We start from the raw sequence: 26587 nt of genomic DNA, 5'->3' as shown, positions 1-26587 counted from the left end.
TTAGTTATTTATTTACAATTGATTTGACTTCATCGGAGGGGGAAAGGCAAAGCAAAGTTTTGAGTTTTAAATATATTGAAATTGATCTTTATCCATATGTTAACGACTAGTACCAATAATTTGAGAATTATAAACTCTTTCTTTCTTTCTTTCTATGATTAAATATTCGAATTGTATACACACAAAAATGCTGGTCTATAACATAAAGAATGTATGCCTTCGAGATCATAATCGCATGGACAGAATTATTCTTGACATAGACAAATAAAACATTAGCTCAAAATTTTAAAGCCTTCCAATAGTTAAAATAAAATAATAATAATTTTTATTACATTGTTTATAACTTTTTTTTTTGACTAAGGGCTTACATTGTTTATAACTTTTAAAATCTTAAAATCGGTCTTGCTCATAAATGGTTTCATCCTTTCACTTCAGTCGAGGATTATTGAGTTTTGATGTCTTGGAAGCAGTTAAGAGCATGATTAATGGAGAATTTTTACGATGAGATTCTTAGCGGAATATAAAAACATTCTCTTAACTTTTAACTAAAAAAAACTAAAAACCGGTTCTTAAAAATAAAAAAAAGCTAAGAGACTAAGTTTTACTGATTTATCTTGTTGTAAAAGTAAAATAAAAGGTCAAGAAATCAAGTATGAACAGAATAAATAATATACTAATACAATACCTAGATTTAACTAATCTGAAAAAAAGAGTCGAAAAGAAATAATATTTTTACTTTTGCAAATGACTTGGTAATACACATACATAAAACTATGTTCGAAGAGACAGCGGCCAAGACTTTTACGTAGTGAGAAAGAGAAGAGAGTAGGAAGAGATTCTAACTACTCCTTTGACAACAAAAAAGTGTCAATCTTTATTGACTTGTGAACACGCTCTAGTTCTTTGTAACCAAAGCAAAGAAAGGAAACTTTGTTTGTCGTCATCTACCACAACACATGAATCTGCAGGTAAAAGCAATCTCAAGGTGAGTGAAGCTTTCAACTTTTTTGACTCTTTCACAATTTGTTTTCCCTCATTCTAGAAACCAAACATTAAAGTAAAAAACACAGTTCAACTGCATACCATACCATTGACTGAGACAGAACTTCTGGCAAAGGCGATTAGCAAGTTAGATAGCACCATATGTCCTTTCACTTGGTCTCTGCGTTGGTGCTTGAGTAGAAGACGTGGAAGAGCGGTCCCATGAGACTTCATTGGCAAAAGCGTTGTTGATCTCTTCAGTTCTTGAGTAGCTTTGTCCACCTCCACTCGCCTGTTTACAAAGACCATATCCATTACATTACATATAAATTGTCTCTTGTGAGGATTCATACAGTGAGCTAATATCATATATGAATACTTTTTGAGTCCATTTTTTGGAAATGCTTACAGTTTCTAGTAAGCCTGATAGAAGTGACATGCCTGGCAATGCATCAATCCCACGCTGCGCCCATATGGAACATATCAGTGCTACTGTGTGTGTAGAGGATCAAAGAAGAGAAGTAGAAAGATTGAAAGGTTACCACGCGTTCTACTCTTGTCTTGTAGATAAATCCTCCACAGCAGAAAAGTGTAAATGCAACGAGGGATCTGATCAGAAGCAACACACCAGAACACAATCAGTTGAAGCTAGTTCTCCAGTTACAAAACATTTTAAATTCTGAGAAAGAGATCTTCATACACGCAGGAAAAAACTCCGAATATAGCCCATCCTTTCGCTGATCCTCCTTCAGCACCTTGGTTGTATTCTGAAATATATTTTTAAAGAACAATAGAAAAGTTCAGCTCAAAGATAATGCCATGTGGATGATCAAGCCAATGGTGTAATAAGCTCACCACAGAGTTTTGTGAGGAAAAACTGAACAGGATCGTAACCATCCACTGGGATGGTGACATTCACTTCATATGGACTCCTACGAGATTTTTCACCTTTGAAAAAGAAAAGAGGTTAGAGGATTTGTAAAAAACAAAGGTCAAAGGGACAATGAAAAGAGAAAGATAACAGAAGCTATTACAGTTCCAGTCCAGTACTAAAGTTGAAGGAGATAAAGTTGTTGGATGATTCCCAGTCAAGGAAGAACCAGATATCTTGACGTTAAGACCAGTCTCCGGGGAAACCTTGACGATAGGCTTCCCTACCAATGTTGAGAGAGAAGCAATTGCAGTCATGTAGAGTGTAAGATGAGTCTGCTCGGTCTTGAAGCTGCCAAATTAGGAACACTTCATGTAGTGAATAAACAGCAACTCAAACATGAACAGAACTAGGTTCTTGATTCTCTACCTAAATTCACGACGAGGTTTGTCAAATCCAAACTGTGTCATCCCATTATAAATCTGCAGGTTCCAAAACCAAATCCACTTTAAAGTTTTTGTCCAGTGTGATAAAAAGCTGCTATCAGAAACTTGTGCTTGTTCCTTTCTTACAAGTTCCCATGAGCGAGGATGCAAACCAACCGTGAATCCCTTAAAGACACGAGGGCCAGGTTTCTCACACGGAATAGCCAACTCGACAGTAACTCTAGACCAATGGAAAAAGAGCAGAACATACATCCGTTGATTAAAAAAATTGATGTATGATGATTCTTGTAACATCAGAGATAGTAGCAGAGAGAGACATACCTGCAAGTTGAATCTTGAGTGACACTACAAATGCATCCAAGTCCACCTGAAATAAGGAAAAGAAAGAACGAAAACTTAAATAGGTTTTCAAGAAGCGAGAAGCATATAGAAGTTCAAACATCTGTAATGGAATAAAAACGAAAAGCAAAGAAAGACGCAGACTCACCTTTACAGCGTCCATCAACACAGTTCCCACAAATAATATTGACCTGAACGTAAGAAAATAGAAACCAACATCTCTAAGATAGGACCCACTGAATTTTTTTCAAAAAATAAAACTAGTGAGTGAGTAGCCATCTAACCTGTGCTGTACGTCCAAGTTTGTCATAACTATGCTCGCAATTCGTCAAGTCACCGTGGTAGAACCCCTACATTGTATTATATCACAGAGCATGACACAAACACTAGTGATTGAATCTCTGTTCCAAAACTATGATGCCTTATCCCAAACAGCAGAGTAAAGAAGAGGAGACTCCCACCTGAGCAAAATCGAACTTTCCAGAGCTAGAAACAAAGTAGCTCAACGGGTCAAATCGTCCAAAATCAACATAACCCTGCACACAACACAAAACATCATTAGAGGAATCATCTAGAGCTGAACAAAAGCTTGACGATATGGGGAATGTTACCGCCTGCCCTCTTGTTTCAACATCCTTGCAAAATCTAACCACCAAATCGAACTCCTACATCCATTAAAGACACCTTAAATCAAACCTAAACTCCTCAATACTATAAACTGAGAGTAAACATATACACAAACCTTGCCATCATATTCAAACGGATGACCAATCCAGCTACTCTGATCAAACCAAGTTAAAGAAATCATCTTCACAACACACACACTCAAAGCAAACACCTTTACTCTTTAACTAATCCAAAGCTACAAAACAAATTAATAAAAAGAGGATACAAAATCGACAAGACGGCTTGAATTGTCGAGAGCGTAGCAGTTCGAATCCGGAACGGGTACAGACCCAGCCCCCTCAAATCCAATCACCAAAGCTGCAAATAAATTTTCATAAGCTCTCAAATTCGTAAGAGGGAGAAAATCACTTAATTGGCATTTTACCGGAGATGAGCAGAAGCTGAATGAAACTGTGTGGGCACCTCAGTATCTGCATAGTTTAGTACTGTATCGTCGTCGTCGTCGTCGTCTCCGATTCGGGGTTCGGATTGGATTACGCCGAATTTGGATATCGCCGGCAGATTCCGATTGAAGATCACGACGGATAATATCGCTTTCAGTTAATCGTCAAACCCTCTAGCTAGCTCGGAAGGTCCTTCTCTCGTACTTGGGTTGATCTAAATAAACCGATTTTTTATGTTCTATCAAACCAATTTTCCAGGACATAACCGACTAAGTAAGTAATCAATTCGGTTCATCACTCTACCAAATAGCATAATTTTTTTATATAATTTCTGTGAGTTGTTAAGTTCTAATACAAAAACGAAGCATCTTTTAACTCCAATAAGAGACATAAACCTACAAAAACATATCTTCCAAATAAAGATGCTCTAATATTTTAACTCAAATTTAGAAAATATTTCTTAATAATTGTTATCTTATCTTAATACAAAACCAAAATAGCAAGCACACATTGAAAAAAAAAGGAAAAAAAAAAGCACACCTTGAAACTTCACACGACATAAGGAAGAACAAAAGCGCAAATAAACAGTTGTCACACATTTATTGAAACATTTTACTCATATCATGAATTCAAGAGTTTATCTTCCTGCAATCCTTTCTGATTTCACCACTCGAACCGGTCAAGGGAGAGATATTTCCCATCTTGATCATCGACTCGGCAAACTGCTCGAAAAACTCTTCTTGATCCTCTGCATACTTCTTTACAAGATCTCTCGATTTATCATTACTGCTGAACAGAACCTGGTCCGAGTTCAACAAACCCATGTTCTCTATCAAGTTCTTGAAATAGCTGTTGTCGAATTTCGCCGCACTGACGATGTCCAACACCGAGAGATTCTGGTCCCCTCCAGATCTTGGACACCTTTGTCGCAAGTTAGCAGCGAATGATTGTTCCAATGTCATGTCTGGACGACCGTTTCCGGACTGATTGTATAGTCTCTGTCTGAAACTTGTGCATCTCGAGAATCCAATAGTGTGACTCCCTGATAAACAAATTAAGGTTATAGGGTTTATTTTATTATTTGTACCGTGCATGTAAAGTAACTGTGATAGAATGAAGAAAGCTTACCGGAGAGAGCGACAAGGTCGGTGACATCAAGTCCTTGACGATTAAACTTGCTGAGGATTGTCTGGAAAGTGTTGTTTGGTGCAGGGATGTTGTTGTTCGAACCGCTCAAGCTTGCACTTCTTGAATCTCTTCTTCCCAATGGGACCATCCAGCTTGGTCCACCAGTCTAAACCAAACCAAACCAAACCAAACCGAATCAGCTCTTTTTTCAAAAAAAAATTAACAAACATTGTAGAGAAGACTTACAAGAACAGAGGAGTCTCTAGCGGCTAGGGTTAGAATATCAGCACAAGAGACAGTTCCAGGGCATTGTTTCTCAAGTTGAGCTTTGATCTGATCAACTACTTCAAATCCACGAGCTGATTTGCTGTTAGGGTTGGAGCTTTTCTCACTCACTATCCTCCCACTGCTGTCTAGAAGCAAAGAGCCATCACAACCCTACATTTCATAGTTACCTTGCTCAGTACGTAACAAACAAAAAATGATGGAACGTATAGAAGAAGTTAACCAAACCTGAACGAAACAGTCGTGGAAATGAAGTCTCATTAAGGAAGCAGCCATACGTGTCTCTCTAGCAACAGCTTGAGCTACAACTGATCTCACGATCTCTCCGGCTTGAGGGCATGAATGTGCGTAAAAGCCCGGGTTTAGTTTGCCCCCATTGCTCTGACTCTGAATGTAGTAGTAATAAAGAGGGAAACCACAAAGGAGAGAAAGAACAAAGAGAAAGCTAACGAGTCTTGCCTTTATGTTAGACATGAAGATGAAGAAAAGAGAAGACTTTGTGATGAAGAGTGATATGAAACAAGAGGAGAGGAAGAAGGGTATTTATAGGAACTAGGAAGACTTGAAAGATATAAGAAGTGGAGTTGGTATTAAATGTAAAAAGACTAAGATAATTTATTACTGCAGAGTTTGAACCAAAAAAAAAATTATTACTGCAGAAAGAAGCCTTGGTTTCTTCGCTTTTGCATAATCTAGATTAAACTAATTATAAAAAGTGAAAAGATACGACGTCCAAGACTTTTACGTTGTGAGAAAGAAGAGAGTCAAGACTTTTACTCTCTTCTGACCATAAAATAAAAGTTCTCCAAGTGTCAATCTTCACTGACTTGTGTGAACACGCTCTCGTTCTTGTAACTCAAGCAAAGAAAGCAAACCCTGTTTGTCGTTTCTACCACAACACATGAATCTACAAGTCAAAGCAATCTCAAGCTTAAGCTAGCTTTCAACTTTTTTTTGACTCTTTTACTATTTTGTTTTCCCTCATTCTAGAAACTGAACATGAAAGTAAAAAAAAAAAACCACTGGTCTACAAGTCATGGCATTGATTGAGTCAGAACCACTCGCTCAATTAGCAATGTTTACGTTATTCAAGCCGACATTCTCGCTTCTGCTTCGTCTTTAAGAAAAATGAAAATACATCATAATAAAATCCTAATCTCAAAGCAAAACGGAGGCGATTGCTCAGGATTGCCTTTTTACCTACTACATCTACATCTAAATTGTTGTGAAGCACACATTTCATCAATTATCTCAAGCAACTTTAACTTATACATTGACCACTTTAACTTTGACTTCAAACAAAGACAAGACCAGTTCTGAGAGTCATGAAACAATTAAAAATTAAAAACTAAATACTCAATCTTTGAGGGCTGAATGATATAAACATATCAACCTCTTAAACCATATGGATTAAAGAGTTTTAGAATAGTCTTAGCATATCCAGTTTGTAGTAACTAGTAGTAGTATACACACTAAAACTACAATTAATATACATGTATTTGTAAGAAAGTATAATATACACAGAAATAACAAAAACTATCTTTCTTGTTAAATTTCTTTAATAAAATATAAACAAGAAATTGATTTTACAATACGCTCGGTGTTGATGATTTAGACCCTTGAATACCAAAAAATAAACCATTATCAATCAACCATTAATCCTCCTCTACTTCTTCTTCAAGAGGCTTTCCCTTTCATATTTTCCTCATTGATCACCAATAGTTGAACTGTACAGACAAGAAGCAAAACCCTAAGACAAGTTACAAACACTCGATAGCTTGTTTCTCAAGTCAGAACATAAATCCAAAAACAAAACTTACAAGCTTCTTCTTCTTCTTCTTTTTCTCAATGTATGCTACCAGGTCCTCTTGACGACCAAGAGAATCATCCAAAGCCTGCATCGAAAAGATATTAGCCTTTTAGTAAATATATATGTTAATGATTCAAGACTATGGTACCTTCTTGGTTGCAGCAAGCTCTTGCTCCAATACATTGGACCGGCTAATGGCGGCGTTAAGCATCTCTTCCTTTTCCGGAGGCATAGTTGTTGGCTGTGCGCTCAAGACGGTCACTTTCTGCTCCAGCTCAGCCATTCTTTTCATGATGGCCATGAAGTCTTCCCCTGAGATTGCAGGCACCATCATTTTCTCTGACTGCATTGCACTCTTGTTCATCGACGCATCGTCACAGTACATGGGGCTCGAGTATAAGGTTGACTCGGTTAGTTTCCTGGGAACGTTTTTAGTCACTCTGATCATGGTGACAACACCCATCACAAGAGCCATGACGCCAGTGAAAATGGGTGACCTCCCTCCATCGGATGTAGCAGTGTTGCACGCTTCTTGGATGGCATATACTTCCTCTGATCAGGAGAAGACAGAAAGCATTGAGTTTATATGTCCTAACTTTTAAAAAGAAGTGGTTGCACAAGAATGAACATACTTTTTGAGAGGGAAAACTTGTGAGCTTCTGGCATGTTCCATGCTGGGTGAGCAGCAACAGGGACCTGAATTATGAGAATATCCACAAGTGCATTGGTTATTTTACTTGGAGCTCAAGAACTTAGAGATTGGTCGTTCTTACAATGTCAGAGGAAGAGGAAGAGGGTTGTGCTGAATCCTTTTTCTCTTCAGGAGCCTGCTCTGCTGTAGATTCACTTCCCTAGAAGATTACTGAATATAAGTTTATCTAGCATAGGATGGGGTAATGAATATTCTTGAAAATGACACTATTCAAGCATATATATATATATATTAATATTCAAATATTTAGCAAAAAAGCATATATATAAGTAAGACCTCAAAGATGGTCTCCTCAGCACCGTTTTCAGCTTGGGATCTCTTTGTGCATTTGTGATCACCATTCTTAACTCTCTGCAGGTAAAAATGCATAATCAGTTTAGAAGTAAAATAGTAAGAACTTATCCAATAAAAAAAAAAGATAATAAAAGTAACTCACCTGCATGATCTCTGGATTGTTCCATGGGCCCTTGTCAGAGCGCATACAGCCCCCACTGTCAGCACAAGTACATGTACCTCCAAGAAAGTCAGGGAGCTCACTGATACAAATTTAAGATGAGATAGTCAAGTCTTCAGTAGCATAGATTAGCTTGTAAATTGCTGTGAGTCTCACTCACCTTTCATCAATTATCTCAAGCAACTTGCTTTGGTACTTGTTGCCAAGAACCTGTTATTCAAATATACTTAAAAATATTTTCACTGAGAAAAAGCTAGCAAAAGGGTTTTGAATACTTGCATTGATCTTTGCTGTAGTCTTGGGGTCAAGGAAGGACTTAACCGTGCTCCACAACATCCTGAATCCTGAACCAGCATTGATGATAAACATCCTGTTCAAGCTCTGAACCAAACACACATTAAAAAGTTTAAATTTCTAAGCTCATAGATAAAAAGAATAGTCGAGCATAGACATAAATATAAATCTCACCTCGGGATAGTTGTTACCATCAACCGCCTGAAGACGAGTAACCAAGTCCCTAGCAGCCTTGTTGAAGTTTTTAAGTCCCTATTATATGCTCAGAAGAAGAAAACAATTAATGATAAATTTCTATAGGTTATACCATGCTTAAAATTCATGATTAATAAGTCATACCACTCCTTGGACATCAAGAATAGTTGTGCTTTGATCAATCTGCTTCTTTGCGGCGATGGAGCAAGCTGGGAACTTAACGTTGAAAGTCCTCTCAAACTCCATAACATGGTAGTTGACATACCTATCCAAAGTTGTGACTTGCATCAACTTGGTAGAGTCTACTTGACCAAGCCTTTCGATGTACACAGGTCTTCCTTCCTTGTCAACTCCATGGTGTCCTTGAGGATAGTACTTCAACACTTCATCAATTTCCTTGAATTCAAACTCCTGAGGTATTACAAAAACCAGACAGAAAGTGTTAGCTAAGACCAAGAGACCATATATGGCTTCAAACCTACTTACATAAAAATAGAAATTCTAATTTTACAACAAATTTGATCTCATTTTTCAAATTTACCTTTAAAATATAATCATTTTCACAAATAACTTAAATTTATAATGAGAAAGACTAAACTTATTTTTCTAAATCATTTATAAATGTTTAAGAATTATTTATAAATCTTGTCATCCTATAAATACTAAAACTTAAACCTCACCATTAGAATATTTTTTATTGAATGTGTTTTTGAAAAATAATATCTAATTCATAGTATTTCAAGAAAATTCTCAAACAATATTACCTCCATAACGGTGTCAGCACCAAACTCTTTCCTCCAACGAAGCATTTCAGTCCACATGAGTTTGGTTTTGTCGAGATCGAATTTTCTAGCCTTCAAAAATCTTAGCATCATATGATAGTCATCGTGTTTCTCAGGGAGAAGCTCGTCGAGAATAAGCGCTTGACGGAAGGCATCGACTGATTTCAACTCCTCAGCGTCATGCACGTCTTCAATCTCCACGGGCGTCACTTTGCTACTTGTCCTTCTCTTCATTGAATACCTTAGGTTCTTAGATGAGCTCCTCTTCTTGAAAGAGCCCATCCTTGGTTTCATCGCGGTTTCTATAAAAACAAACAAACATTCAAGAAGGAGAACAAGAAAGAAGACAGCAACAAAAAGAACCAGGTCTTGTTCTTACGTTGGATGGAAGACATGATAGATGGAATAGGCAGGAATGGGCACGAGGGGGGAGGGGGAGGAACACTCTACGAGGAGTGTCTTTTTTATTAAGTTTTATATCAATGCCCTTTTTGCCAATATTCCTGCATAAATTACAAAATCACATTCAAACCTTCAAAAAGAGAATCTCATTACAAAGGTTTTTAAAAAAAAGAAAAAAGACTATTACCTCTGCAAAGAGGAAAATGAGAAGAGGGAGAAAGATAAAAAGGACATTAAAAAAAAACTGTCCGAAAATCTCTCTAGCGCCATTAACGTAGAGGACAAGCTACACCTCTCATTTTCTCTCTCTCTCTTCCACCAAAACCATTCATTCTTCTTACCTTTTTTAGGTCACAGTTTGTTTTTCTTGTTATACAAGTTTTTGAAAACAGAGATGACTTGTCATATCAAGCAACTTATTCATAAGATGGAAGCTCAGCTTTTTCATGAGTCAATAGAGCTAAAAATTATTGATAAAATTATAAATAAACTCTAAGCTACATGATCATGATCAAGAATATAAAGTAGGACAAAAGGTTGTAAAAAAAACATAAGATGTAATGAACAAAAAAAAAGAAAAGGATTAGGAGTTAGAGTAGAAGCTCTGAAGCGAGTCTCTTCAGGGACTCTGATGCTTTAATAAGATCAGAATCTGAATGTCCCGCTGAGACGAATAGTTTGATCCCTACAGGTAACCGGCATTTATCAAGAAAGGACTTCTTAGAGCTCACAACCAACAAGGACTCTTCCTTCAGAGCCTGCATAGATGATCCACTCATGTCAACAAAACCAAGACAATGTCGGTTCTTACAAAGAATCTTACAAAGAATAAAACAAAGTGTGATTACACGATCAGCCATTTTCTCGAGGAGAAGCAAGTCTTCTTTAGTTGAACCACTAGACTTCTCTAGTTTCAAGAAGACTATAGGTGACTCCGGGTCGCTTGCTAGAGACATCCCCTTGATATCTTTCAATCCTTTCCATAACAGAGCAATGTTCTGCTTCATCTTGACTAACAACTCAGGGTTTTGATCAATGACATCAATGGCTGTGATGGCAGCACTCGCGAGATACGGTGGCAAAGAAGCAGAGAACACATATCCTGAACTGCTAAGTCTCTGGTAATCGATGATGCGGGCATTCCCGGTGCAGAACCCACCCTCTGTGGCTAATGCGTGGCCCATTGCTGCAGTCACAACATCTATCTTCTCAATCTGTTGTTTCAAGGAGCAAAAAAAAATCATTACCATTGGTTATAAATAGCAAATGATAAGTCTCTACTAAGAATGTGTGTCGCTCTTACGCACAGGGACACCGTGATGCTCTGCAAGACCTCTCCCGGAACGGCCAAGCACACCCAAAGAGTTGCTTTCATCCAATATAACACGAAAACGATACTTCTCTTTTAGTTTCACTATCTCATCAAGAGGTGCGATTTGGCCTGAGTTCTGCAAATTATAACACAAGCAAGTGGGGAAATGTTACATCTCATTGTAGGCATGGGTATTTCGGGTATCAATTCGGTTAAATATTGGATAAAGTATTAAATAATTAGGATGATTCAGATAAAAGTCTCAGATATTTTAGATTACTTTGGATATTTCAGATAAAAATATGTGGACACTTTCGGATAGTTATCTTCAAATATTTTTAGATACTTTTAATTTTAAATTATAAACATATATTATGTTATACGTAGATATAGTTAATATTTTTAATATTCTAGAACCCATTCGGTTTTTGGTTCGGTTTAGTTATTTTTGATTTAGAAATATAGGAACTATTGATGTATTTGAGGGTTTTGGTCCGGTTTCGGGTATTTCGGTTCCGGTTTTTTTACCCAGGTCTACTCATGGCAGGAGAAGAAACAAAAAAAAAACAGAGAGGTGTTTACAATACCTGATATACAGCTTCAGCTACAATGTAACGCCTCAAGTTCTTTGAGCGCTTGTTCTTTGTCATGATCTTCTCCAAAGTACTACGAAGAGATTCCATGTCATTGTGCTTGAAGTAGATGATCGTACTTCTAGAAAGCTGAAGTCCATTTTGTATCCCCCAGTGAACACCCTCGTCGCTAAGAGAGAAACAAGAAAAAAAAAACAAGAATGAATGAGTCTCAATGTTCTGATAAGAAGACAGCTTAAAAAGAAGTTTTGTGTAACACTTACGCGACAATGATATCACCTCTTTTACAGAAACAAGGGATAGTGCTGAACATGGTGGAAAGTCCATAAGAATAGAGGATTGTGTCAGGAGTGCCCAAGAATTTAGATATTCTTGTCTCGCAATCAATGTGGACATCTAAATCAAGAGAGAAGTATCAAACTGTAAGAATCCCTTTGGAAATCAACTTAATGGAGGTTAAAAAATATTTACCAATTGTGCCATAGAATCCACGAGGGCCACAAGAACCAACACCGTATTTCTCCAACGCAGAAGTGCATGATTCCTAAAAGCATACATAGACTCTCTTTTTAAGTATAACAGTTCACACAGAAAGAAACTGTAACTAGCTTGTTGGAGTTACCAGCAACTTCACGTGTCCAATGAGTCCAAGATAGTTAGCTGACGCAAAATTCACCACGTCTTTTCCATCGACCGTTGTATGCGGTCCAGCAGCACTGTTATGGATGGATCCAAACAGATCTTAAGCATAACGTCTTAAAAGAGAGAGAGAGAGAAGTAGTTATTCCATAACACACACCTTTCAAGAACTGGTGGCTCATGCCTCATGTCTTGTGTAATAGGCGGTATAAGAGGTTCAGGAACCCATTCATCACATAGCTCATCTATTTCCTGATCATTAAAAAAAAAAAATAACTCAATACAGTTCCACTATGCACAAACATATACACTTACAAGAACCAATGGGGGGGGAGAGAACCTGTTCAGTTAAAGGTCGCTGGGGAGGTTTGTAACTCTTTTGAGAGAGGAGGAAGACTATCACAAAACCCAACAAAACTTCCACAAATATGTGCCCTGGCAAAAAAAAAATCAAAATTTAATAATCTCCATAGCTCACAAAAAAAAAACAATGTTCATCAAAAAGCCTAACCTTGGATTCGGACACCGAACAAGACAATTCTAGCTGAAGGAGCATCCAGAAGCATTGTAAACCATTTTAAACCGGCCCTAAACATCTCCACCAGATTGGTATCCATTGCTAAAATAAAACCAAAAGCTCCGTCTTTTTCTTTACTTTGCCTCAAAGTTGAACTAGTCTGCTGCACTTTGAGGCAAAACCTATACATTTTTTCACAATTGAGATCAGAAAACGACAAAAAAGATGGAAATAAAACAGAAAGAAAAAAAAGACAGAACACTACAAGCAAAGATCTGTTGTCTGATCACTAACTCGTTGCAAAAAATCGATAAAAACGGAAGGAAAAAGTAGCAATTAGAGTGAACATCGAGAAGAAGAAACCATAACAAGGGACGTTACCTGATCACAAATAGAAATGGAAAGGAGCAGAGAAGTTGTTGTCGTTGTTCACAAGAGAGTGTTGACACACGAGGAGTGCAGATGTAAAGATTGGCTTTGCAATTTTGATGAATCAGAGGGAAGAATTAAATTTTTTTTTATCAATTACAGAGAACAAAAACCAATTTGAAAAAAGAAGACAACGACCGGTTCCGACCGGGTGTGTCTGGCGGGCGGATCACTCTATGTCCGTGTATGTATGTAACCATGTTACGTTAGAAAAACATTCATGGGCCCAGCTGTGTCCATTAACATATAACGGGCTATATAGTGGCCCAATACTTTAATACATATTAGCTTTTACATCTGAAACGTTAAAAATACGATACAAATTATTTAAAGTTACTAATTTCATTATTCTTTGTTTTAATTTACATAGAATTTTGAAAAAGTATTGGGGGGCAGTTTCCCCCCTCTTACGTAATTGTTTGTAAGTAGGTTGAGGTATATGGTTGCTTTATCATTTCCAAATCAAAAACCTCAAAATTGAAGTGGTGATTTTCAAAATGTGATAGTTAACCACGTAGACTTATAGTACAACTTCAATTTATCAAGGGGTTAAATGTTTTATACTACATATCACAGTATTATATGTATATTGTTGAGTAAATATCGTTAGTGTGCCTTAGTGCATGGAATTTTTTTTTTTTTTTTTGACGTCAAACGGCTATTCTATTACTCAAACTTGAGGTGGTCTGGATAACCAGACCGGAATAGAACAACCAATAAAAAATAACTCCCTACGAAAAGTTCTTGCAGTCTTAGCTAAAAAATCTGAGGATTGATTGCGCACTCGTGGCACATAGATGATCTCGAATTCCGGTAAACAAATGTGCATGGAATTTTATAGACATCACCATATCATATGTATATTGTTGATTAGGTCATGGTAATAGTGCATGGAGTATTTTCATAACATTTTGCTGGACGATAATTGTTTGAGGTCATGATCGCATCAATAAATTAAAATATGGTAAACGAGAATGCTTGTTCCAAATAGTTAGGCCGCCCCTACATGTCTTTGCAGCTTGAACTGTCGATAAAGCTAACAAATGTCATTTCCTATATAAGGTTGATCACTTTAGTTTGTATGTAGCTTGAGATTGGTATATGAAAACCACGTCTACTTTATTAAGCCACTTAGTGAACCATGTTATAATTTCAAATGTTTTCTTGTTTATCGTGGGAAATCATGACTTGATTCATATCTTCGGTCTATTAAAGAGCCCACTCATATATTCACTCCATCTTCTTTAAAATAAGTATCTCCTTTTTCTCTATATTAAACTAATTAACCCATTTTAATTAGTGAAGAACTTGTATGTCTTTAGAAGCATCATCGGTTTATTTGATATATACCATCATAGCAAAGAGCCAATAAACGAACATAGAAGGGACTAAGCTTTAAAGTTGGATTCGAGAGAATCATCCAATCTTGGTATAGGGACTAAGTTCAAAATCTGTGAAATGCTATATCCAATTAATCAAAAACCAATCTTAACATCCAACAAGAAATCAAACAAAGAGATTAAATTTAACCTAAAATAAGACATAATCAAAGAGGGAGAGAGAAGATATAATGGAAGAAACCATATGAACTTTTACAAACAGCTTTGCATCAATCCCTCTAGTGACACGCGTGCACGCCCCTCAAAACACCAAACGATATCGTACAAAAAACTATCGGGTATCTCTCTGTGACAAAGCATACACTACTACACTCATGACTCAACCAAGCATTCCACCACCACCGAAGTCTTAAAAAGTAAGGAAACGAGAAGAGTGGGAGAAAGAAAGACTAATAAAAGCCTAAAGATAAGGAAGAGACAGCGATAGAGTACTAAAGCCTAAAGGTAAGGAAGGGATAGAGGAAAATGATGGTCACACACACCACCCATCATCTCCTGTTCTTGTTTAGTAGATTTCTACCTTTAAAAGTCAATCTATGTTCTTCCTCCTTAATCATATATATTCTGTCCCAAAGTTTCCTCTACTTTTCTATAATGTTTTGTAGCACTATATTTATGCATGTTCTGTTCAACGATATTATAATGCATCATCTCAGAGACCATGTGATGCCGTGAATACCCCCAATAAATTCTCTAGAGAGTCATGATATCTTGAATGCCATGTCTTTAAACGAGAAATGGTAATAGAGTCCACCACTGAGTCACTGACAGCAATAAAGTGTGGCAATGGTATCAAGAACAAAGTAAAGAAAGTACAAACATAACATGAAGCCATCATGATGTAGACGGAAAATTTCCGATTTTCGTTTTTTTTTTGTTATTATTTTTTTCTTAGTTTCCTATTTTTGGCCACTTTGGACTTCACCTAAACATTTCTCTTTCTAAACTAAATTCACCCACCTAAAGAAACTCTTATCTTTTCGGTTTCTTTCTTTTATTTTCAAATCATGAACAATGATGAAAGAATCCCAATTGGTAATTTAATTGAAACCCAAAACTCAAAACAGTAGATGTCTTGAATTCAAGTTAATTGTGATAAAGATATAGAACAGAAAATGTTCATTCGTAAATTCTCCCTTAAATTTTTTAAATATTGCACATAATAAAATTTATTGTGAGATGGCATCTATGAGTATTTAATAATACGAATATGATGCTCTAAATAAGCTCAAATTTTCAACAGATGTCCAACCAAACAATAGCTGTCCCGGTTCGTTAATAATTCATAGTTTATGACAAATACGTTTGCATTTTTATTATTTACGGTCCTTTTATTAAATCCACCCAATTTCCTTGCAAAGGAAAAAAAAAGTGTAGGTAATGGAAGATTGAGGTGACAGGCCAGAGATTACTCCTTTAAGAAAAGCAAATTCTAACACCAAAAGAAGAAGAAAAAACCCTAATTGGTGAGACTTTAACATTTTTTTTTGAGTCATTGTGAATTTGTGATGGATAAGAGGGATCTAGAAAGAGAGTTTCACATGACAGGAGGAGATGGGAAAACTAGTTATGCAAGAAACTCTACCTTCCAGGTTCTTGATATTTCAAATATTCTGGTTTAGTTCATAATCTTGACTTCCAACTACCCTCTTTGTTGTTTTTAAATCTTTGCAGAAGAAAGCATCTGATCAAGCAAAACACATAACACTAGAGACACTGCAAGAACTCTACAAGGAGACAAAACCAAAGAGTTTAGGAATAGCTGACTTGGGATGTTCTTCAGGATCAAACACTCTCTCCACCATTAGAGACATCATCAAAGCCGTGGAGTTTTCTCACCGCCGAGAGATCCCAAGCCAGCCCTTGCCGGAATTCACCATCTTCCTTAACGATCTCCCAGGAAATGACTTCAACTCCATATTCAAGACCTTGCCTGACTTCCACATAGAGCTCAAGAGAGATGCCAAAAACGGTGAATGCCCTTCAGTTTTCATTTCAGCCTACCCTGGATCCTTCTATGGAAGGCTCTTCCCTGAAAATACCATCCACTTTATCTATGCCTCTTACAGCTTACACTGGCTTTCCAAGGTGCACATATTATACATAAAAGTTGAGACTGAGAGATATATATATAGAAACATATACTGAGATGGTTCTTGTTTCGTTCTTTCCAGATTCCTCCAGCTTTGTATGATGATCAAGGCAAGTCCATAAACAAAGGTTGTGTTAACATCTGCTCTTCAAGCCCTGAAGCTGTTTCCAAAGCTTACTACAGTCAATTCAAGGAGGATTTCTCCATGTTCCTTCGGTTTAGATCAAAAGAGGTGGCTGCTTCAGGCAGAATGGTGCTCATAATGCTCGGAAGAGAAGGTCCTGATCATGTGGATAGAGGAAACTCTTTCTTCTGGGAGCTTCTAGCTAGATCCATAGCCAATCTTGTAGCACAGGTACATGTAAATGCATATATGGCCGATTTAAAAAAAAAAGGGACTATAAACATTTTTAGGTTAATTTTAATAAATAAATATTTTCGGTAATTTGAGACCATACAATTTATATATAATATCTTTTATTATTTGAGGATAATGCAAACGTTTTATCTGGTTGTTGTTGTTTCCATTTAATTGTAGGGAGAAACTGAGGAAGAGAAGCTTGATTCTTACGAGATGCACTTTTACGCCCCGAGTGCTGCTGAGATAGAAGATGAAGTGAAGGAAGAAGGGTCTTTTGAACTAAAGAAGTTAGAGATGTTGGAAGTTGACAAGGAGAAAGGCGACGAGGATGGTGTCAGTTATGGTAAGGCGGCTGCAAAGACGGTAAGAGCGGTTCAAGAGTCAATGCTTGCTCTACACTTCGGGGAAGAGATTCTTGACAAGCTGTTTGATATATATGGTAGAATGGTTGACGAGGAGTTGGCCAAAGAAGACATAAGACCCATCACATTTGTTGTTGTCCTGAAAAGGAAACTTTGAAACATTGAAATAAAACCTCTATATGTGTATCAAATGTTGGATATATGATAATAAAACCGGAAAGATCAATTAAACAGAAGGAACACTATTGTTCATTATTGTCACTTGTTGTAGCATTTAGAGTGTTTAGAATCAATCAAACTGCAACTACTTTTCTGCTAATGAAAAACGGACTTGTGTTATATATGTACAATAAACATAAATTAGTTAAAAAGTTTATACAAGGGAAGTCTCCCTTAACCTCCACGTAACCTAACGGGGATTCACCAGTCAGACTAGACAAGCATCAATGTCAAACCAAAACTAGCTGACTTTGACATTTTGACTCGTCTTAAATTCGTTTGAAACTATAAAATCATATTCAAATCAAATAATGCTCAAACCATACAATCTTGTGTCCAACACTTGTATTTTTATAAACAAATTAATGAATCGATACTGTAATATACAATAATACAAATATTATTACAAAACTAAAGGACATCATGAACTCTCATTTGAATTAAACAAAAACTTGAAAAAGTTTTCTTTGATTTTTCATTTTCCATAAACTCATCATCTACTTGTAATAAATAATAGGCGCATTAGTTCTCGCATCCCACATGCCACCTTCTTTCAGATACTCGAGATACCTAGAAAACTCAGGTTTCCTTGTCGTCGACGGCTTCTTCTTCTTGCCGTATAAGAAGCTAAAGATAGGGTGGCTAAATTTGCCTGGAGGTTTGACTTTCTTGGATTTCTGACGAGGAAGCTCCTCTAGTATGGCTGGAACACCACCAGCTCCAAGCTTGATAGATGGAGCGTAGTAAGGAACACTCGTCGATCTCTTTAGCTTTGCTCCGAGTAAACTGAAAGTTGAATCATCACTTACTCGCTCGTAGCCTCCACGGCGGCTTCTTGTCCTCGTGCTAAAGCTTCTTAGCATGTCCATCTTTTGATTTCTTTTTATTTAACCGTAAAATAAACAAGTCAATAAGATGATGTATAGAGAAAAAGTGAAGAAAAGAGTTTGTTGTTTGTTGTTTGTTGTTGTAATGAGGAAGAGTTTTATCAATGTGTTGTTGTTATATACGGAGTGTGATGGTGATAAGATTTTATGGTTGTAACTTATTTGATTTGAAAGTTGATACGGTCAGAGTTTGGCTGCCAATTTGAAAAGTCCAACAATTTTATGTTTTTATTGTATATAAAAATAGAAATTAAGTGATGAGTAGGACAGATTCGTCGAGCTTCTTTGACTTTTCAAATCTACTCTTTCGCAATTGTTGACCTCATCCTCAACAAGCAACTTCAACGAGACTCAGTTTATATTACATATAATGAACTAGCATCTAAATGGGTCAAATAAATGAATAACATGTTTTTATTGTTCAGACCCGGTCAAATAAATCATAAATGTAACGTTTTGTTAAGAAATTAACTATACATATCATTATTCCAGAAAACATGTTTCTAAGAAAAAATATTGTTATTCAACAGAAAATAATTAGTATTTGTCATCTAGCCATTTCAGAGACCCTAACTTTTGTTGAGATTTTAGATTTGTGACTAATAAAACAAGTTATTTGGACACAACATTTATATATGGATGTGTGAATATCGTGTATTTCTGAAAATTCATCCACAACATATGCATATAATTTTATATTGTCTAACCTCTTCAATTTGAAAGTGCTCCTGCTAACTGTAAGAAGAGCACTACCAAGTTTTTTTTTTTTTGCGGTATTCTATTCAATGAATGCATTGAAAGTGCCATGCATCAAGACTTAGAGCCTCAGGATATACCTCTCCTCTTTAGCTTGATGAATACCTAGAGTTGCAATTTTATGAACTTGATTTTGATGTTATAAGCGCCAGCTTTATACATAAACTGGAATTGCACAAAACTACTAAGAGATTCACTATTCAAACTTCCTCGTCACCGTTTAAAGCGGACATGCATATATAGTCAAACCAGTACTGTCTGACCTTGGACTTATTGATTCATCTAATGTTTGCTTTGAAACTTTAGATCATGTCCGAATGGAAATTGCTCCAACACATACAATTTTTTTTTGTTTCCACCACTTGTATTCTTATAAATGAAATTAATGAATCGTTGATTACATATACAAATATCATCACAAATCATAAGAAAATATACTCATTTGAATTAAACAAAACTTGTTGATTATTTTCCATAACTTCTACTTGTAATAGATAACAGGAGTATTAGTTCTCGCATCCCACATACCACCTTCTTTCAAATACTCAAGATACCTAGAAAACTCAGGCTTCCTCGTGGTCGGCGACTTCTTCTTCTTCCCATATAAAAAGCTAAAGATAGGGTGGCTAAATTTGCTTGTTGTTTTGACTTTCTTGGACTTTTGACGAGGAAGCTCCTCGAGTATGGTCGGAACACCACCAGCACCAAGCTTGATAGATGGAGCGTAGTAAGGAACACTCGTTGATCTTCTTAGCTTTGCTCCGAGTAAACTGAAAGTTGAATCATCACTCACTCGCTCGTAGCCTCCACGACGGCTTCTTGTGCTAAAGCTTCTTAGCATTTGCATCATTTTAATAGTTTCTTAAATGTAAAGTAGAGAAGTACAAGATGATGATTGATCTGTTGTTGTTTGCTTCTTGTTGTTGTAATGAGAGAGTTTGTTTCATCAATGTCTTGTTTATATATAACGATGGGTTGGTCGAAGCTTCTTTGACTTTTCAAGTCTATTAAGTAACTTCCACGAGACTTGGTTTGTATAACATTAAGTCAAATAAACGAATCATAACACGTTTTCATTCTTCAAAGCTGGTCAGATTAAAATGAATAATTGTTTTGTCAAGAAGCAAGACTTTACAAATTTTTATATAAAGAGAAAAAAACGAAAAAAAAAAAATCAAGCCTTCTGAGCATATACCAAGGACTCTCTCTCTACCTTTCTTCTGAGTTGAATCTGTTCCAAGCTTCCTGAAAATTTATTAAAAACAAAATTCTAAATTTCAAGATTATTGTATTTTAACAAAACATAAGATAATGATGTCTGAGTGAAGTCTTTGTGTTACCTTGAGAAGATCAAAGACCTTCTCACAGATATATTTCTGGTGAATGTTTGCACCTCGTTGCTGCAACTTATCTGGATGAACACAGAGCGTTGCTTTCCTGTAAGCTCGTTTCACAGCTGCTGATGTTATGACTTCTGTTAACGGTAACGGTTGCCAACCGCTTTCAGAACCAAGGATCTGTTTCAATAACAAGACTTAGACTTATGAGATATAATAACTCTACTTTTAACTTTGATCTTTAATTAGGAGAAACATTACGTATTGTAATGTTGAGAGTAATGCTCTTATGTTCCCTTCTTTCCCACTTGACCATCTCTTTACTTCAGCGTCTAAGGTTTCAGCGATTCTCTGTAAAGATTAAAGAGAAACAAAATAAGATTAATTGCAATAAATTGAAGAAAAGAGTTTCGGTTTTGGTGGTTTCATACAACTCTCTCTGCTTGTTCTCTCTGAGCCACGAGATCACGCATGTTCTTCTCTGCTAAAGCTTTAGCCACACGATCAGCTGTTCTTCGATGCCTTTCTAGCCTCGATGTATACCTTTGAGGTGATTCACCATCAGCACCTTTAAACATACAAAAAGAAAAGAACCAAGAGTTAAATAAAGCTTGAGGATGAACAATAGTAGAGAGTTCAAGTTTGTGTTACCAGGAGAGTTTTGATATCTTGAAGCACCAAAAGAAGCTGAGTTCTGAAACTGCTTCTCGGTTCGCTCACCAAAGGAGCCTAACTGCTTGTCAGAAACTGATCTCTCCATACGATCTCTCGCCTCAAAAGCAGCTTTTTCAGCTGCGCGTTCACGAGCTTCAGCGGTGGCTCTCTCCACCGCTGCACGTTCTGCTCTGAGTCTAGCCTCCGTTGAAGGGAAAGACCTTTCTCTGGCCTCGGCGCATGCTTTCTCCAGTCTTTCGCGTGCGTCAGCTAAGGCTCTCTGATCAAAAGCCATTCGGTCCTTCTCCCTTTCTCTTTCCCTCTCCCTTTCTTCCTCTATCTTTCTTAGATTCTCCATCTTGGTGTCTAGCTCTCGCTTTAGCCTCTCTGCTTCTTTCTCCCGTTGCATGAATACTTGAGATGGCAGTGGTCTTTCTAGTTTGGCACCGCCAACACTTGCGTTTTTGACGAGTTTCTCGTCTTCTGATCTTTCTTCAACTGTTTTGCTCTTCTGGTTGAGGTTTCCTTCAGTCACAAAAGGGGACGTCTCCTCACCTGATTCTTCTCCGTTTAGCTTCTCAGATTCAGTATCCAGCTCATTGGTTCCTTCTTTTTGGCTTGCGTCTTTAAGATTCTTTTCAAACACCTTCCAGTGACAGGCTTCTTCGGACACAGAGCTTGGTCCTTCTTCTTCTTCTTCCACTATGACCTTGTTCACTGGTTCGTGGTTGTCTACTCTCTCATCCTCTTCCAAAGCCTCACTGGTGGTTTCACACGTTTTCTCCATTTCACATGTGTCTTCTTGTCTCTCGTCTCTCTCCTTTTCCTGGCGGTCTTGATTTTCTCTCTGTGTTCTTTCTCTTTCTTCTCTTTCCTTGGCCTCTTGCAGCCTCATATCTTCTTGTTCAAGCTCTTCTTTCAGTCTTCTCTCAGTCTCCGCCCTCTCAAAAGCTTCTATCAGCCTTTTCTCTTTCTCTTCTAGCTCAATAGCTTCTTTCAGCTTCTTCTCATTCTCCTCTTTCTCACGTGCCTCTTTCAGCTTCCTCTCGTTCTCTGCCTGCTCAAGAGCCTCTTTGGCTCTCCTCTCTTGCAACTCTTTAATCTGCCTTTCCTTCTCTTCTCGTTCAAGAGTTTCCTTCATCCTACGCTCCACCTCTGCCTTCTCATGAGCCTCTTTTATCCTTCTCCGTTCGTTTTCTTCCTTTTCACGTGCTTCTTTCATTTTCCTTTCATTCTCTGCTTCTGCCTTCTCACGGGCCTCTCTCATTATACGGTTCTTTTCTTCCTTTTCAAAAGCTTCTTTTAGTCTCCTTTCATACTCTTCTTGTTCTTTCATTCTCCTTTCTTCTTTTGCTGCCTTTTCGCGAGCCTCTCTCATTCTACGGTTTTCTTCTTCCTTTTCAAAGGCTTCTTTTAGCCGCAATTCATACTCTTCTTGTTCTTTCCTTCTCCTTTCTTGCTCTGCCTTTTCCCGAGCCTCTGCCTCTCTCCGTTCATTCTCTTCTTTAAGCTTCTTGAGCTTCTCTTCTTGCTCCAAAGCTGACTTTAGTCTTTTCTCATTCTCTGCCTTCTCAAAAGCTTCTGTTTCTTCCTTTAAACTAGCCTCTTTAGAGCTAGTTTCTTCCTCCATCCGCCTCAAGGCCTCCTTCAGTTTTGCCTCACTCTCGTCCATTTCGCCGCGGGTTCCAAGGGGAACCTCTAGCGTGCTTTCATTATCTGATAGACCAAGAGCCTCCCTGAGCTTTCTCGCATTTTGTTCCCAATCAAACACATTATCCAGATTCTTTTCAGCTGCTCTCCGGTCTGCCATCTTTTGCTTTGAAAGTTTTTCAGTTAAGTGCTTGCTTTCTTCTGGCCTAATCAGGTTTCTTTGTTTCACTATCCCACTACCATGATCAGATATATTATTGCCTATCTCAAATTGCAGCTGAACATCTCTCAACTTCTCAGGAGCTTTTTCTACAACCCTGTCCTCACGTCTCTTATGCCTAGACGCTACTTTTCTCGCTCCAGGGTGTTTTGGCAACTTCTTAGCTTCATGATCCTCCTCCCTGTCTCCTTTTGCTCTCCTCTGTTGCTTCTCCCAGTCAGCATTAGCTGGCCACGTCAGCTTCTGGTCGAAGAACCCTGCACTACGAACATCTTCTCCACCACTGTTCTCATCAGCATTTCTAGGCTGCTCTGTTCTCACCAGCTCAACAAACTGTGTAGCCTCTTCCCATTCCTCATTTCCGTCAGAGTTTCCAGACCCTTGAGAAGAGAGAGACTTATGGTCCAGACCAGCTGCATGGCTTGATTTCCCTTCCTCACTCATTCTACCGTTCATTGAGGTTTGCTTCTTTTCAAACATCTCTTTAGCACTTTTAAGTTTTGCCTCAGCTTTAACCATAGCTTCCCTCACAGCAGCCGAACTCGCATCCACCTCAACATCAAAGAACGGTGGAGAACAACTAGACCCTTCAGATCCAGTAGTCCTAGAATTAGAACCCGACCTCCTAAAATCACTCTTCAACAACACAGGAGGCGGTCTCGAAGGAGGCGGTATCCCAGTAGGATGAGTCTTCAACCCAATCTCAGAAACCGTCACAAAAGGTTCACTAAGACAAGACGTAGTAGCTCCACTATGATACTTCTGATCACCATTCTTGTCTTCAAAGGCAGCAACAGAAGAAGAGGGACCCGTCTCTTTATCAACCTTCCCTCTCCCTCTCCCACTTCCACCAACCATCTCATCAACCGCAACGGTACAACCAAGATCAGGCGCTACACGTGAGACGCTCGTGCCGTTGTTCACCTGATTAGCTTTGTGGTAAGAGATGTTGAACTCAATCGAATCAAACGAATCTCTTCCGTTAGAAAAGGAAGGACTTTTCTCCTCCTCCACTTCTTCTTCTTCTTCAGGCGTCCTACAATCACAAACCAACCGATCTCGTTACGAAAGGAGGAAACTTTCGAACTCAGAAGAAGCTAAGAGCCAAAAAGGAGGAAACTTTCGAACTCAGAGGAAGCTAAAGGCTAATGGGTTCTACGACGTTTACCAAGCACCGTCGGAGGAATCTCCGTCAGCCACCGTGTCCCTCTGGACAAAGAGCTCATCGTACGAGGGAGCTGAATCGAGACCGTCGAAGCCTCCGAAGACTTCGCGGTAGTCGAAGCTCTCTCTCCGGACGTCAAAGGAGAGGCCTTTATCGAGGGGGAGATCGAGGATTGGAATCGAGGAGACGGCGGCGCGTGAGGAGCCGTTGAAGCCGGAGAAGATTTCGCAGTAGTCTTCCAGGCGGGGGGAGAGCGTCGGGGGGCCGAAACGAGGCGGGCCGCCGAAAACGTCGTCGTATGTTGTGGTTGTTGTAACGGTGTTTGACGTTTTGACGGAGGTGTAAACGCCGTTACCGTTGTGAGGTTTCTTAGGGAGAGAGTGGTTACGAGAGTGGTGGTGGTGGGAGAGATTCTTCTCCATGGGAATCAGTAACAACGAGTCTCTAGGGGTTTGTGAATTGCTTTTCTTCTTCCTCGAGTTCTCTCTCTCTCTCTGTGTGCTGAGGCTTGCAGGCGCGCTTGAGAGTCTGAACAGAAGTCAAGAAGGAGAGAGAGAGAGGTGGACGAAAAAAGCGAAAATGTTAAAAAAAAAAAAAAAAAAAGTGATGTGTCTCAAAAAGAAACGACGAAATGACGAGAAAGGGTCTCTTCTGCTTTAATTTGAAAATCTATTTCGAATATTTCTTCTTCTTTTTAATTAAAGTTTGTACTGTGTAAATCACATCTCTACATCGTATAAACAACAATTAGCAAAAGAAATAAATAAAAGAAAGAAATTCAGAAATAGCCAAATATATTGCTTGTTTAAAAAAAATTTGTTGATTTTTGATAGCAAGAATAGTGCTTGTTTAATATTTTTGTTAATTTTTCTGAAATTTTTGATGATATATCAAAAAAAAAAAAATTGAAACTAAAAGTAGAGTTTTTTTTGTCTAACTTATTATTACTGGTTAGAAAAAATTATTAGAGCATCATTGTTGATAGGTATTTTAGTACAAATTAAACTGTTAATACAAGTAAAACTATTTATATATTGACACATGATAAAAGAGTTTTTCCATTTTTATTAACTTTTCAGTATTTTTTTTACCTCTTTCGTCGTTTCATTATCATCATATTTATGAAAATCTGGATGAAAGTTAGATGAAAAATCCTTTTCTTATTATTGATGCTTTTAAATAATATTAAAACAAAAAAAAATACTGAAAACAGTCGTGCTGCTGCAATCGTAACGGCCGGCGCGGCGGCGACTCATTAAATAACGAATTAAGTAATTTTCGGCAGAACATAAAATAAGAATTATTTGAATTCTCTTTTAATAATTAGTGATGAAACCGATAAAAGCGCGACAGGTGTAACCGGTAAGCAGGTGAAACGCGCGAACCGAAAGGGAAAAGGGCAAAATTGGAAATACACTGCTTGTTGTTGTCACTTCTTGTTCTCCAGTGGGACCGACCGACCGTCGCAGCACACTATACATATATCTTCATCATTTTCCATGAAAATAATGTTTGTTGTATATCACCTCTTAGTAATAGGGCAAGGATTAAAAATTGAATTACAGATCGCAGAAATCTCATTGTTTTTATGCGTATGAAAACTTTGGATGATCCGGACTAAGTCTAGTCATCTATATAGTACTTATAAGATATGAGTGTTGTTTTTTGCAAGGATGTATAAAATAAGGACAAAAACAGAAAGAATAATAAAAAAGAGTATAATAAATGAACTAGTAAATTGGGTTCCCAAGAGGGAAACAAATGTGGTGAAAGTGGTAAGAAGAAGAAACGGTAGGGTTTGCGTCTGCCAATGTCTGAATAACATGTGTACCGCACTGGTGTTCTGTATTATTTCTTCATTTTGTAACTATTCTTTGTAATTTTATGATGTATTAACGAGTAGGAGGACTAGGCTGCAACTTTCATTTGCGATGGTAATATGTAGCTATGAATTTGGTAGTAGTTTTTAACCATTAGTTACGAAAAAAAAAAACTCATCAATGGTGTTCTTGAGTTGTAACATATTTCAATCTAGAAAATCTAGATCTTATTCATACCAAAAACACTAGTGAATCACTGGCATTTCCTAAAACTGTTCTGACAAATGCAGTAGTAATCTGAAAAAAATGACTGGTAGTTTTCTCAAGATTTTAGCATATGCTACTAAACGTTAATTTTAAATCAGTGCCACACTGCCACTTGAAGTAAATATAAACATAAAATAG

General features: G+C 37.6%; 8 protein-coding genes across 11 annotated transcripts; 1 reads left to right on the top strand and 7 right to left on the bottom strand.

Moving 5' to 3' along the window:
- Positions 1 to 711: 711 nt before the first annotated feature.
- On the bottom strand, positions 712 to 3940 carry LOC106443672. 2 transcript variants are annotated; one of them, XM_022720249.2, is made up of 17 exons: positions 3689 to 3940; positions 3530 to 3621; positions 3380 to 3418; positions 3249 to 3302; positions 3099 to 3173; positions 2922 to 2987; positions 2786 to 2828; positions 2620 to 2665; positions 2425 to 2518; positions 2282 to 2334; positions 2016 to 2203; positions 1837 to 1929; positions 1682 to 1748; positions 1524 to 1590; positions 1391 to 1444; positions 1084 to 1273; positions 712 to 962 (listed from the first exon to the last, which is right to left on the bottom strand). In XM_022720249.2, the coding sequence occupies exons 1-16, from the start codon at positions 3738 to 3740 to the stop codon at positions 1130 to 1132; spliced, it is 1227 nt and encodes a 408-aa protein (XP_022575970.2). In that variant the 5' UTR covers positions 3741 to 3940; the 3' UTR covers positions 712 to 962; positions 1084 to 1129. The 2 variants fall into 2 exon arrangements, with proteins under 2 accessions (XP_022575970.2, XP_013740700.2); XM_013885246.3 differs by having other exon boundaries at positions 1089 to 1273.
- A 378-nt stretch (positions 3941 to 4318) lies between these two features.
- On the bottom strand, positions 4319 to 5609 carry LOC125608259 (peroxidase 49-like). The gene is made up of 4 exons (XM_048778333.1): positions 5349 to 5609; positions 5082 to 5273; positions 4836 to 5001; positions 4319 to 4749 (listed from the first exon to the last, which is right to left on the bottom strand). The coding sequence occupies exons 1-4, from the start codon at positions 5592 to 5594 to the stop codon at positions 4337 to 4339; spliced, it is 1017 nt and encodes a 338-aa protein (XP_048634290.1). The 5' UTR covers positions 5595 to 5609; the 3' UTR covers positions 4319 to 4336.
- Positions 5610 to 6466: 857 nt separating this feature from the next.
- Positions 6467 to 9993, bottom strand: LOC106353743 (phosphatidylinositol/phosphatidylcholine transfer protein SFH12). 2 transcript variants are annotated; one of them, XM_022690392.2, is made up of 13 exons: positions 9747 to 9985; positions 9350 to 9669; positions 8730 to 8996; positions 8565 to 8642; positions 8376 to 8477; positions 8257 to 8306; positions 8079 to 8178; positions 7919 to 7993; positions 7704 to 7781; positions 7563 to 7626; positions 7079 to 7482; positions 6941 to 7015; positions 6467 to 6847 (listed from the first exon to the last, which is right to left on the bottom strand). In XM_022690392.2, the coding sequence occupies exons 1-13, from the start codon at positions 9760 to 9762 to the stop codon at positions 6833 to 6835; spliced, it is 1644 nt and encodes a 547-aa protein (XP_022546113.1). In that variant the 5' UTR covers positions 9763 to 9985; the 3' UTR covers positions 6467 to 6832. The 2 variants fall into 2 exon arrangements, with proteins under 2 accessions (XP_022546113.1, XP_022546112.2); XM_022690391.2 differs by having other exon boundaries at positions 6629 to 6870; positions 9747 to 9993.
- A 231-nt stretch (positions 9994 to 10224) lies between these two features.
- LOC106443566 (long chain base biosynthesis protein 1-like) lies at positions 10225 to 13437 on the bottom strand. 2 transcript variants are annotated; one of them, XM_048778318.1, is made up of 11 exons: positions 13212 to 13437; positions 12825 to 13012; positions 12654 to 12748; positions 12474 to 12565; positions 12297 to 12390; positions 12146 to 12218; positions 11938 to 12070; positions 11669 to 11843; positions 11077 to 11217; positions 10618 to 10983; positions 10225 to 10527 (listed from the first exon to the last, which is right to left on the bottom strand). In XM_048778318.1, the coding sequence occupies exons 2-11, from the start codon at positions 12928 to 12930 to the stop codon at positions 10360 to 10362; spliced, it is 1443 nt and encodes a 480-aa protein (XP_048634275.1). In that variant the 5' UTR covers positions 12931 to 13012; positions 13212 to 13437; the 3' UTR covers positions 10225 to 10359. The 2 variants fall into 2 exon arrangements, with proteins under 2 accessions (XP_048634275.1, XP_048634276.1); XM_048778319.1 differs by lacking the exon at positions 13212 to 13437 and adding an exon at positions 13096 to 13175.
- Positions 13438 to 16012: 2575 nt separating this feature from the next.
- Positions 16013 to 17729, top strand: LOC106443463 (probable methyltransferase TCM_000336). The gene is made up of 4 exons (XM_048778322.1): positions 16013 to 16251; positions 16334 to 16747; positions 16834 to 17106; positions 17290 to 17729. The coding sequence occupies exons 1-4, from the start codon at positions 16168 to 16170 to the stop codon at positions 17629 to 17631; spliced, it is 1113 nt and encodes a 370-aa protein (XP_048634279.1). The 5' UTR covers positions 16013 to 16167; the 3' UTR covers positions 17632 to 17729.
- A 242-nt stretch (positions 17730 to 17971) lies between these two features.
- On the bottom strand, positions 17972 to 18731 carry LOC106385607. The gene has a single exon (XM_013825520.3). The coding sequence runs from the start codon at positions 18560 to 18562 to the stop codon at positions 18191 to 18193; it is 372 nt and encodes a 123-aa protein (XP_013680974.2). The 5' UTR covers positions 18563 to 18731; the 3' UTR covers positions 17972 to 18190.
- A 970-nt stretch (positions 18732 to 19701) lies between these two features.
- Positions 19702 to 20312, bottom strand: LOC106443360. Its single transcript, XM_013884960.3, has one exon. The coding sequence runs from the start codon at positions 20184 to 20186 to the stop codon at positions 19818 to 19820; it is 369 nt and encodes a 122-aa protein (XP_013740414.2). The 5' UTR covers positions 20187 to 20312; the 3' UTR covers positions 19702 to 19817.
- A 76-nt stretch (positions 20313 to 20388) lies between these two features.
- Positions 20389 to 24985, bottom strand: LOC106443256 (auxilin-related protein 1-like). The gene is made up of 6 exons (XM_048778310.1): positions 24366 to 24985; positions 21325 to 24233; positions 21105 to 21241; positions 20935 to 21024; positions 20677 to 20853; positions 20389 to 20581 (listed from the first exon to the last, which is right to left on the bottom strand). The coding sequence occupies exons 1-6, from the start codon at positions 24782 to 24784 to the stop codon at positions 20546 to 20548; spliced, it is 3768 nt and encodes a 1255-aa protein (XP_048634267.1). The 5' UTR covers positions 24785 to 24985; the 3' UTR covers positions 20389 to 20545.
- Between the last annotated feature and the right edge of the window lie 1602 nt (positions 24986 to 26587).

This window comes from Brassica napus, chromosome A1 (genome assembly GCF_020379485.1).
Source record: "Brassica napus cultivar Da-Ae chromosome A1, Da-Ae, whole genome shotgun sequence".
Taxonomy (NCBI): domain Eukaryota; kingdom Viridiplantae; phylum Streptophyta; class Magnoliopsida; order Brassicales; family Brassicaceae; genus Brassica; species Brassica napus.
The sequence above is the reverse complement of the archived record's forward strand: the minus strand, read 5'-3'. Positions and strand labels throughout refer to the sequence as shown.